General features: G+C 42.4%; 1 protein-coding gene across 1 annotated transcript in view; it reads left to right on the top strand.

Annotated features, from left to right (window-relative positions):
• Positions 1–352: 352 nt before the first annotated feature.
• Positions 353–12294, top strand: part of akt1 (v-akt murine thymoma viral oncogene homolog 1) — an 85228-nt gene continuing 73286 nt past the window's right edge. Inside the window, exons 1-2 of the mRNA XM_077196801.1 lie at positions 353–496; positions 5701–5822. Of these exons, the coding sequence (XP_077052916.1) occupies positions 5774–5822 (49 nt within the window). The 5' untranslated portion in view covers positions 353–496; positions 5701–5773. The remainder of the gene's footprint in view (positions 497–5700; positions 5823–12294) is intronic.

Genomic DNA, 12294 nt, shown 5'->3' with positions numbered 1-12294 from the left:
TGGTGTAGTGTAGTGTTGCAGTGTAGTGTAGTGTAGTTGTGTAGTGTAGTGTAGTGTAGTGTAGTGTAGTGTAGTGTTGTAGTGTAGTGTAGTGTAGTAGTGTAGTGTAGTGTAGTGTTGTAGTGTGGTGTAGTGTTGCAGTGTAGTGTAGTAGTGTAGTTTAGTAGTGTAGTGTAGTAGTGTAGTGTAGTGTTGTAGTGTAGTGTAGTGTTGCAGTGTAGTGTAGTAGTGTAGTGTAGTGTAGTGTAGTGTTGTAGTGTAGTGTAGTGTAGTGTTGCACAGTAGTGTTGTAAAGTTGTTGTGTAGGGTTGAGCCGGCGGGCTCTAGGACCCAGCGCTGGTCTCTCAGGGAGTCTCTCTGGAGTCTCGCGCTGTGGGCAGGAGGAGGAGAGGACACGCTCGTGCTCATCTAAACACTTTTACCTGTTTTCTGTGGGATTAAAGTATCAGCCGAAGCAGCGAGCGATGCGCCGGAGCTCTCAGTGAGACCAGTCTCGGTAAAGCCTCTCTCATTCACTTGAACGTTGTAAGTTATTATCGGATAGTGAAGCTCTGAATAGGATGCGGTTATTTCTCTTTTCAGAGGCCTAAAATAAAACACTTTAACTCTAAGAATAAACGACTCCACGCGGGGTGAATGAAAGTACTGGTTTAGCTGCTGGTTAAAACTGTAACCTTTAGTTTTAATTCGTGAATGCTTTTATTATTCATCTGTCAGTTCTTACTTTGTGTCACTTTAAGCGCGTGCACGCCCAGGCCCAGCCGTTACAATGTTGCAAAAATTCGAATGTTTCTAAAATTCGAATGTTACTATGTTTCTCATTTTTCTCCATACATTCCAATGTTTCTACGTGTCAGTCCTGCTGTGTTTACAAGCGACATGTGCTGAACAGACTGTTTGCCTGTGTCTCTGTCTTCCTGTTAATAATTGATCAGTGTAATCTCAGGTGAATGTGTTTGTGTCTGTAAGAGCCCGTACAGTGTTTACAGTAACAAACACGTATCATGTTGTCTTGATATGTAAATGTACAATGGACGAATTTAAAGAAATCGTCTGCCATTAATATATAGTAATCAAAGTACTGCCACAATAGGGGAATCAACATGTATATTCTCATTTAAGTATATCTGTCAGAAGTTGTTTTGGATGGACTGTCAGAAAGTCACGTGACTTACTCAAACAGAAGATGTTGTCAGGGAAATGAGTGGATCATTCACTGTAAACACTGATTTGTGACTCCATTTAATCACCCTGGATCTGGTTTACTTCAGGCTTGTTTAGTCTTTGATTCTGGGTTGTTTATGATGATGATAGGTTTTTAAATACCACTCAAATTAATCATTCTACTTTCTACATGCTTTTCACATTTCAGAATTATAGTGAACTACCTTAAGTAGGGATGCGCCGATATGAACATTTTGGCCGATACCGATATAACCAATAATTCGTTACATTTGAAAGCCGATAACCTATATATTGGCCGATAAACCTTAATCCAAATTTTTACATAATTTTTGAGAGCCTGATTACAGAAACAAGTAATGACACAAACACACAATTATAATATTCTCATTATAATTTTATGTAGCTGATATAACAGACTTGCGCTGCACATGTTGCACTTTACTGTATTTTCCTTTTTTGAAGTGATTCCAATCATATTTCAAGCATTCAAAACCATCATGTTGAAGTGTCTCAGTTGAAGGAAATAATACATTACAGATAAGCTTTAATATATCGGACAGATTTTCTTATTGGAACGATAACATAAAAAATAAACATATATCGGCTGATACCGATATGGTGGCCGATATATATCGTACATCCCTAAACTTAAGCTATAAAATCACACAAATGAAAGTATTGAAAATGATGAGACACAAATAAAAACTCTTATTTTTGAGCTTCATGAGGATGCTTTGCACTTTTCCTTCACTTTCAACTTTAAAAAGTACAATATTCAGGAATATAATATTCATATATAGCACATGAAATTGAGGCCTAGACCTCATGCGAGCGCTAGACTCGACTATCTATCCTCTGTCGTGTGGGCGGATGAGGGATGAAGATGCTGAAGGAATGTTTTACATTCTTCTGCGGGACAACTTTGAGTTCCTTCGGGTCCCGCTGACGCAGATCTGCCACCAGTAACACGCAGAATGTCAAGAATGCAGAACCTCATACACAGTCGAGCGTATTGTGCGTTAGTGGTCCCGAATCGCCTGGTTGTAGACTCGCATCATATGACTGTCCTTGCCTCCGTGTTTTAGTCTGATTGGAGAGATTGCATTTCTACTCCAGATCCTGTGAACTAGACAGAGCAAGAAAGCAAGACGTCACGCGTGGCTGAGTTGAACAAACCCCTAAAACAAAATATTAAACTCGGGACACAAGCTCAAGTGGTTTGGAGTTGCAGAGCTGCTTCTGTGCTTTAAAGTCAACCCTATAGTCAATCATGTAGACAAACTCATCTTTGATCACCTAAATTACAAATTTAAACGTTTTTCCTTTGAAGAAAATGTCTTCATGCCTTCAAATATCTTGAATGTAACTTCACACCCTTGCCTCATTTAGTATAAGTGGGTCTATGAATATGCAAATGAGCCCCGCCTCCACTCACTCACTCAGAGATCCACTCGTTGACGATCACACGTTGATCTGATTGGTTACAAGGTAGTGTGTGACGTCAGAAACACCAGCGATTTCAAAGAGTGTTTTTGAGACTGTCTTTGGTTCACTGCAGTTTTAAGGAAAAAATACTCAGCAATGCTGTCAACTTATGAATTTACTCATGGTTTGTCTTAAAGCATATTAAAAACACCACATAGACACATAAACAACATTAAAAGCTGGATTTTCACCACAGGGGGACTTTAAGATTTAAGATTTTGTTTATATTCTCATCGTAACTGCTTGACCACATGCCTCTCATTTGCATTGAATAGTGCCTGATCTTACAGACAGTTCTGGAATTGTGAATGACTTTAAACAAGGCGGGGCCTGAGAGTTGAAGGGTCTCGGGCCCCGCAGATCATGTGACCCTTGAGCAGGTTATTGAGTTCATTCAGACGTCTGGTTCTGGCTGTATGCCATCCTCTCACACATGTGTGTGTGTGTATGTGTGTGTGTGTGTGAACCGCTGCAGTGAAAACACTGGTCTTCTTGAAAAGCACATGGGTTTGCAACTCACGGCCACAGCCTACAACCATCTGTCTTTATTATATGAACATAACATTTATATGACAGTTTAATGTATTCTAGGGATGCACTGATATGAAAATTTTGGCCGATACAATATTCGATATTTCTTTATATTTTAGAGCCGATAATCAATATATTGGCCGATCAATCTAAATCCAAATTGTCATATAGTTAAGCCTGATACAAAAACCAAAGTCTCACCATTAAAATCCATGTCACATGCACACAATTATAATGTTCTTATTATAATTTCATGAAGTCGATATGACAGACTTGCGCTGCACATGATGCACTGAACTGTATTTTCTTTTCTGAAGTGAGTGCAATCATATTTCAAGCAATTCAAAACCATGGTGTTGAACAGTGCACATCTCTAGTGTCTCAGCTGAAGGAAATAATACACTATTTCTCAGCTTTAATATATCGGCAAGATTTTCTTATTGGGCCGATAACATTAAAAATGAACATATATCGGCCGATACCGATATGGTGGCCGGTATATTGTGCATTTAAATTGCACATAAGGAATCAGCTTTTTAATGATACAATTATGGTTCTACTCCCATTCGTTGTTGAAATATAAACATGGTGGCTGTAATAAATTGTTTTCATGACAGATTTATTGCATGCATTAAATAATGAAGACAAGTTAAGCAAATATATAGGCCTAATGAATATGTAATGCATGCATTTATCAAAATGCTTATCTATAGAGTTATTATTCTAGCTAACTTTCGAGTTTATGGTCATTGAATGGCTTTAAATGTGAGATTATTGTTCACAAGCTGATTTATTGATGTGTTTCCGCGGGTGAAACACTGATTGATGGATTACTTGTATCTTTCAACACCTTCTGATGTTCATTGATGATTATTTGCTGCTGTAACTAGTAGTAAAGAGGAAAATGATCGGTTCAACGGTCACAACACATTAAAGAGCAGAAAAAACACTTTTATTGATTGTCTTTCGTTATCATATTGAAAGAAAGCTTTGTTTCGCATCAAAAATAACAAAACTCAAAGCTTATCACTGAATGACTGGTGTGCTACAAATAATGTTTAGTGAAGTTTTGTTCATGAATCAATCACTGAAGACAGCAATGACTAAAAGATCTTGTTTATCAATGAGAAGTCGATGGTTACAGTCAAAACTGCCAATGAACCGTCACTGTTTCGGCCGAAAGCATAAATTCATTTCCGGTCAGATATTTTTGGTCGCCCGAAAATATGCTGTATACAATATCTTAAAAGGAAGCTGCATATGTATGTGATTCACAACACTAGGTTTTAGGCCAATCAGGTGACTTCTTTACTGCGTCCCTATTGGTTCCTTTGCCTGAATAAATGAAGCAAGCAGTCACTGGTCATTTGTGTTTATTTATGATGCTGCCAGTCTTTAAACTCGACTTCCTGTCACACAGGAAGTGGTTTCTTCTGCAGTGAGTCTGATACTGCGACTCTTTTATCTCTGTGATGAACGCCTGACAGTCGAGACCTGCAGACGTGCAGCGTTTATTACTGTGGATAGTGGATGGTAATAATAATTTAATGGCTAATCAACTTATTGAACGTCACAAGGAGCTTTTATAAAGGACAGATTACGTTCAGTGTGTGACAGTATTCTAGATCTTGGCAATGCAGTGAGGTCTGAATATTATTAATAATGCATTGAAATGTTTATTGAGCATTAATGCCTTGCCTTTAATCATATTGTTGTTGCTTGAGTTTTATAAAGCAGTAAATTGTGTGCTGGTTTTACCACAGTAAACAGACAAATCCCTTAATTGCTTTAAGTTTAGCTTATATTTGCATATGCATTTAATAAATACTGTTAAAATTGGGAAATATTTTTAGAATCCAAAACAGCTGTTGTCTATGTGAATATATAGTAAAGTGTAATTTATTCCTGTGAATTTTCAGCATCATTACTCCAGTCTTCAGTGTCACATGATCCTTCAGAAATCACTATAATATGATGATTTGATGCTCAACTAATATCAATTGTTAATGGTGCTCAATTATTATTAAAAAAGTTTTTAAAAAAGCATTTGAAATAAAGGCCATTTGTAACATTATAAATGTCTTTACTGTCACCTTTAATCATTTATTGCATCATATTGCTGAATAAAAATATTAATTTCTGATCCCAAACTGACCACAAACTTAGTGTATATTTCTAAAAGTGTAAAATTCCCATTATAAATATCAGTCTTTCTGATTCAATTGAAGTTTCTACACATTTCATTGACTGTTAAAACCTAAAAAAAAGTGTGTTAATTTTTATGCATTTTCAAGCTCTTCATCAACCAAGGAGGAGTTTTAGAAATATAATCAATGTTTCAGGGCGTACATGTCTTTAGGCTTCTGCTTTAAGTGCATGTTTTTGTCTGTACAGTGTTTGTGTGTTTATTGCCTCCATGATTCTGGGATGATCTGGTTTAGACAGCTGTTCTTGAAGTGGTTTAAGAGTGAAACGGGTCTTCATCTGTTCTCCACGCAGGAGACAGTGAGAAGAGGATTACGCTGGCCGGTGCGAAGGACTCAGATCTGGAAAGACTGACGGGCCGGAGAGCATGACGACAGACGGGGTGATCGTGAAGGAGGGATGGCTGCACAAGCGAGGTGTGTGTGTGTGTGTGTGTGTGTGAGCTCTCTAGCAGGAGTTGATCTGCTTTGATAACGTACAGAAGGTTGGAAACATGTAGGTTTCAACACCTCGAGGCAAAAGTGAGACGAACAACAAATTACTGACAACATTCGAGTGGAAGAGAGAACAGAGCATCACAACAGCTCAATGGGTTTCCCTTCAGGCTGTTTTTTTACACACACACACACACACACACACACACACACACACACACACACACACACACACACACACACACACACACACACACACACACACACACACACACTAACATGCACACGCAGCTCACACACACACACAAAAACACATGCACGCACGCACACGCACACACACACACACACATAGCATTTAGCTGACAAAGTTTGTAAAGAATCAAAGATTTGTTTGATTACCTCTGACTCTGGAGTTTCCCCTAAACTCCGTTGGAACGGCCTAATAGAAAGAAGCGATTCTGAACTGAAACGAGTCGTCAGTAATTCAGTCTCACTTCCTGCTGATCCTGCGTAGGTTTGTAACTAATTTGCATAATGTCACCTGATTGGCTGAACAGCGTCTCTTTGCTCCGCCCTCAAACACTAGTTTATCTGAGACTGTGGGAGTTTGGTTCGTGTTGTTCGTGTCAAGAAGACGGTATTTTCCGCTGACAAGGCAAATCCACTGATGAGATTGATACGGTAAACCCATGCCATCGTTACGGTACGCATCACTGTGTGTCAAGAGCTGAGATTCAGATATGATAATGAGCATTTGGTTTAGGGCTGCTACTAACGATTATTTTAATAATCGATTCATCTGTTGATTTTTTTTTCGATTAATCGATGAACCGGGGGGCATTAATTTCCATCCCTTTATTCAAAAACAGAACTGACAGTGCAAATTCACAGTGCAAAAGATCTTCAGAAAGTGCACAGTGCAGGTTGCTCCTTGACCATCCCTGAGCTGTTCAAGTAATAATAAAAAAAATGGACTTACACAAAAAAACATATACATGTATGCTTTACATCTGCCAAATATATAGCCTTTTTTAAAATAAAGTGCAAAAGAAGGTGTATATTTTTGTTTAAAGGGGCCTGAGCTTTCAGAACAATAAATAATTTATAAAAAATAAAGATAAATACAAATCAGAAAACACAGGATTTTTGTTTGAACGTCAGAACTTGTTCTCTACACTACACTCACACTCGCACACACTCACAAACTCTCACACTCACACTCGCACACACTCACAAACTCTCACACTCGCACACACTCACAAACTCTCACACTCGCACACACTCACAAACTCTCACAGACGCACACACTCACAAACTCTCACACTCGCACACACTCACAAACTCTCACACTCGCACACACTCACAAACTCTCACAGACGCACACACTCACAAACTCTCACAGACGCACACACTCACAAACTCTCACACTCACACTCGCACACACTCACAAACTCTCACACTCACACTCGCACACACTCACAAACTCTCACACTCACACTCCCACACACTCACAAACTCTCACACTCACACTCGCACACACTCACAAACTCTCACACTCACACTCGCACACACTCACAAACTCTCACACTCGCACACACTCACAAACTCTCACAGACGCACACACTCACAAACTCTCACAGACGCACACACTCACAAACTCTCACACTCACACTCGCACACACTCACAAACTCTCACACTCGCACACACTCACAAACTCTCACACTCACACTCCCACACACTCACAAACTCTCACACTCACACTCGCACACACTCACAAACTCTCACACTCACACTCGCACACACTCACAAACTCTCACACTCACACTCCCACACACTCACAAACTCTCACACTCACACTCCCACACACTCACAAACTCTCACACTCGCACACACTCACAAACTCTCACACTCACAGACGCACACACTCACAAACTCTCACACTCACAGACGCACACACTCACAAACTCTCACACTCACACTCGCACACACTCACAAACTCTCACACTCACACTCCCACACACTCACAAACTCTCACACTCACAGACGCACACACTCACAAACTCTCACACTCACACTCGCACACACTCACAAACTCTCGCACACACTCACATTCACAGACTCACACTCACAAACTCTCACACTCGCACACACTCACAAACTCTCACACTCACACTCGCACACACTCACAAACTCTCACACTCGCACACACTCACAAACTCTCACACTCACACTCGCACACACTCACAAACTCTCACACTCGCACACACTCACAAACTCTCACACTCGCACACACTCACAAACTCTCACAGACGCACACACTCACAAACTCTCACACTCGCACACACTCACAAACTCTCACACTCGCACACACTCACAAACTCTCACAGACGCACACACTCACAAACTCTCACAGACGCACACACTCACAAACTCTCACAGACGCACACACTCACAAACTCTCACACTCACACTCGCACACACTCACAAACTCTCACACTCACACTCGCACACACTCACAAACTCTCACACTCACACTCCCACACACTCACAAACTCTCACACTCACACTCGCACACACTCACAAACTCTCACACTCACACTCGCACACACTCACAAACTCTCACACTCACACTCCCACACACTCACAAACTCTCACACTCACACTCCCACACACTCACAAACTCTCACACTCGCACACACTCACAAACTCTCACACTCACAGACGCACACACTCACAAACTCTCACACTCACACTCGCACACACTCACAAACTCTCACACTCACACTCCCACACACTCACAAACTCTCACACTCACAGACGCACACACTCACAAACTCTCACACTCACACTCGCACACACTCACAAACTCTCGCACACACTCACATTCACAGACTCACACTCACAAACTCTCACACTCGCACACACTCACAAACTCTCACACTCACAGACGCACACACTCACAAACTCTCACACTCACAGACGCACACAATCACAAACTCTCACACTCACAGACGCACACACTCACAAACTCTCACACTCACAGACGCACACACTCACAAACTCTCACACTCACAGACGCACACACTCACAAACTTTCACACTCAGACGCACACTCACAAACTCTCACACTCACAGACACACACACTCACAAACTCTCACACTCACAGACGCACACTTACAAACTCTCACAGACGCACACACTCACAAACTCGCACACTCACAGACGCACACACTCACAGACGCACACACTCACAGACGCACACACTCACAGACGCACAAACTCACACTCACAGACGCACACGCTCACAGACGCACACACTCACAGACGCACACACTCACAAACTTTCACACTCAGACGCACACTCACAGATGCCCAAACTCACACTCACAGACACACACACTCACAAACTCTCACACTCACAGACGCACACTTACAAACTCTCACAGATGCACACACTCACAAACTCTCACACTCACAGACGCACACTTACAAACTCTCACAGACGCACACACTCACAAACTCTCACACTCACAAACTCTCACACTCACAGACGCACACACTCACAGACGCACACACTCACAGACGCACACACTCACAGACGCACACACTCACAGACGCACAAACTCACAGACGCACACGCTCACAGACGCACACACTCACAGACGCGCACACTCACAGACGCGCACACTCACAGACGCGCACACTCACAGACGCGCACACTCACAGACGCGCACACTCACAGACGCGCACGCTCACAGACGCGCACGCTCACAGACGCACAAACTCACACTCACAGACGCACACGCTCACAGACGCACACGCTCACAGACGCACACACTCACAGACGCACACACTCACAGACGCACACACTCACAGATGCACAAACTCACACTCACAGACGCACACGCTCACAGACGCACACGCTCACAGACGCACACGCTCACAGACGCACACGCTCACAGACGCACACACTCACAGACGCACACACTCACAGACGCACAAACTCTCACACTCACAAACTCTCACACTCACAGATGCGCACACTCACAGATGCGCACACTCACAGACGCACACTCATAGACGCACACTCACAGACGCACACACTCACAGACGCACACACTCACAGACGCACACACTCATAGATGCACAAACTCACACTCACAAACTCACACTCACAGATGCGCACACTCACAGACGCACACTCACAGACGCACACTCACAGATGCGCACACTCACAGATGCACAAACTCACACTCACAGACGCACACTTACAAACTCTCACAGATGCGCACACTCACAAACTCTCACACTCACAGACGCTCACACTCATAGATGCACAAACTCACACTCACAAACTCTCACACTCACAGATGCGCACACTCACAGACGCACACTCATAGACGCACACTCACAGATGCGCACACTCACAGATGCACAAACTCACACTCACAGACGCACACTTACAAACTCTCACAGATGCACACACTCACAAACTCTCACACTCACAGACGAACACACTCACAGATGCTCACACTCACACTCAGAAACGCACTCACAAACTCTCACACTCACTGACGCACACTCTCACACTCACAGACTCACACACACACACACACACACACACACACACACACACACACACACACACACACACACACACACACACACACACAAACACACACACACACACACAAACACACACCCACAGATGCACAAACTCACACTCACAGACTCACGTACTAAATTATTACCAGCATTGTAGTAAGTGCAAGTTAAGTTCATTTATACACCACATTTAAACACAGCTTAAGATGACCAAGTGCTATAAAAGAACTTTAAAATTAAAAGTGCAACACACACAAATATATTTGTCAACAATAACCGATATGGGACAAAGCACAGGAAATATACATGAAAACAGATTGAAAATTAATGGGCCAAAAAAAGGCGAGTGAATAAAAATGTGTCTTTAGTCTTGCAATCTATACGACCCCTGCTTTACTACTGTTATTAGCGAGCTAACGCTAACTCGTCATGCTGGATAACGAGTAAACACCAGCACTAGAAGAGCTACTGGAGGGAGCATCTCCGCGAGTGGCGTAATAGTCACGCGACACAACGAATCGATAATGATATTCGTTGCCAACTCTTTTAATAATCGAATTTAATCGATTTTATCGATTCGTTGTTGCACCCCTGGTTTGGTTTCTGACCAATCACAGCAGACTGGGCCATCTGACCAATCAGAGCAGAGCATCTCTCAGAGAGGCGGAGCTTAGAGAGACTGAATGCTTGATTGAAGTGTTTCAGACACTGAGAGAAAAGAGCTGATGCTGCAGGGGATATTATGAGAACATTAAAGTGTTTTTGAACTTTGATGCATGTAAACCTGTTGTAAGAAATGCCAAAACAACATTAGGAAGCTTTAAAATAGCATAATGGGGCACTTTAACTAATGTAGTTCTTTTTCTCGTTGAATATCCTGTTTCACTAAGAAATACGTCACATTAGGTTAGAGAAATGTACTTCTGCTATTGTGTGTTTTAACTTACTTTCTGAGGTGATTTGATTAGGGCTGTGTGTGTATGGAAACTGTCCCGAATGCATAGAGAGAGTGATCGACTGCATCAGTTTCAGTCTTTCACTTTGCTTTTGTCCAGTAAAAAAAACGTGTTTTTAGTAATTTTTGGTTTGGTGTGTTTGAGTGCTCATTGTTACAATTAAACAGCAAAAGTTCAGTGACTTTTTTATTTGTGCATGGTAGAAAGCAAATACTGGCATAATGACATACAATAAATATGGAAAATTGTACTACCCGTATTTTCCGCACTATAAGGCGCACTTAAAAGCTTTAATTTTCTCAAAAAACGACAGTGCGCCTTATAATCCGGAGCGCCTTATATATGGATCAATTGGTTAATTGGATCAATTGGTTAATAACGCTCCGCGTTATTAAATTCGCCCACGAACTCGCGCTTGTGTCCATCTTATGCCCGCTCTGTCACACGGCCAGTTCAACCTCGTATAAATCAGGTTATGCCCGCTCACGAGCGCTCACTCTTACTAACAGACATTCGAACAGACACACTGTCCCTGGCGCTGCTCGCGCGTCACAGAATGGTCATAAAGCGTTCCCCGTTCACAGTAACCGAGTCGTCTCATTCAAAACAGCCAGCTGTTGCTGTCAGCGAGCTGCCGCACATGAATACTCATATGAGTCAGGCTGCGAATGTAAGTTACGTGCCCGCCCCAGCGCGCTCACGCTTACTAATAAACCCCTCACCTCCAGCGCCGCGCACTCGCTACAAAACTCTCAGAAAACGTTCCCCGTTCAACCCAAGGTAACCGGGGCGTCATATATGAAACAGCGTGCCATCGCTGTCAGCGAGCCGCCGCACATGAATACTCATATGAGTCAGGCTGCGAATGTAAGTTACGTGCCCGCCCCAGCG

This window comes from Siphateles boraxobius, unplaced genomic scaffold, assembly GCF_051911475.1.
Source record: "Siphateles boraxobius isolate OS27281-9 unplaced genomic scaffold, OSU_SipBor_1 36, whole genome shotgun sequence".
Classification (NCBI taxonomy): Eukaryota; Metazoa; Chordata; class Actinopteri; order Cypriniformes; family Leuciscidae; genus Siphateles; species Siphateles boraxobius.
This window is presented reverse-complemented; position numbering and strand designations above follow the sequence as displayed.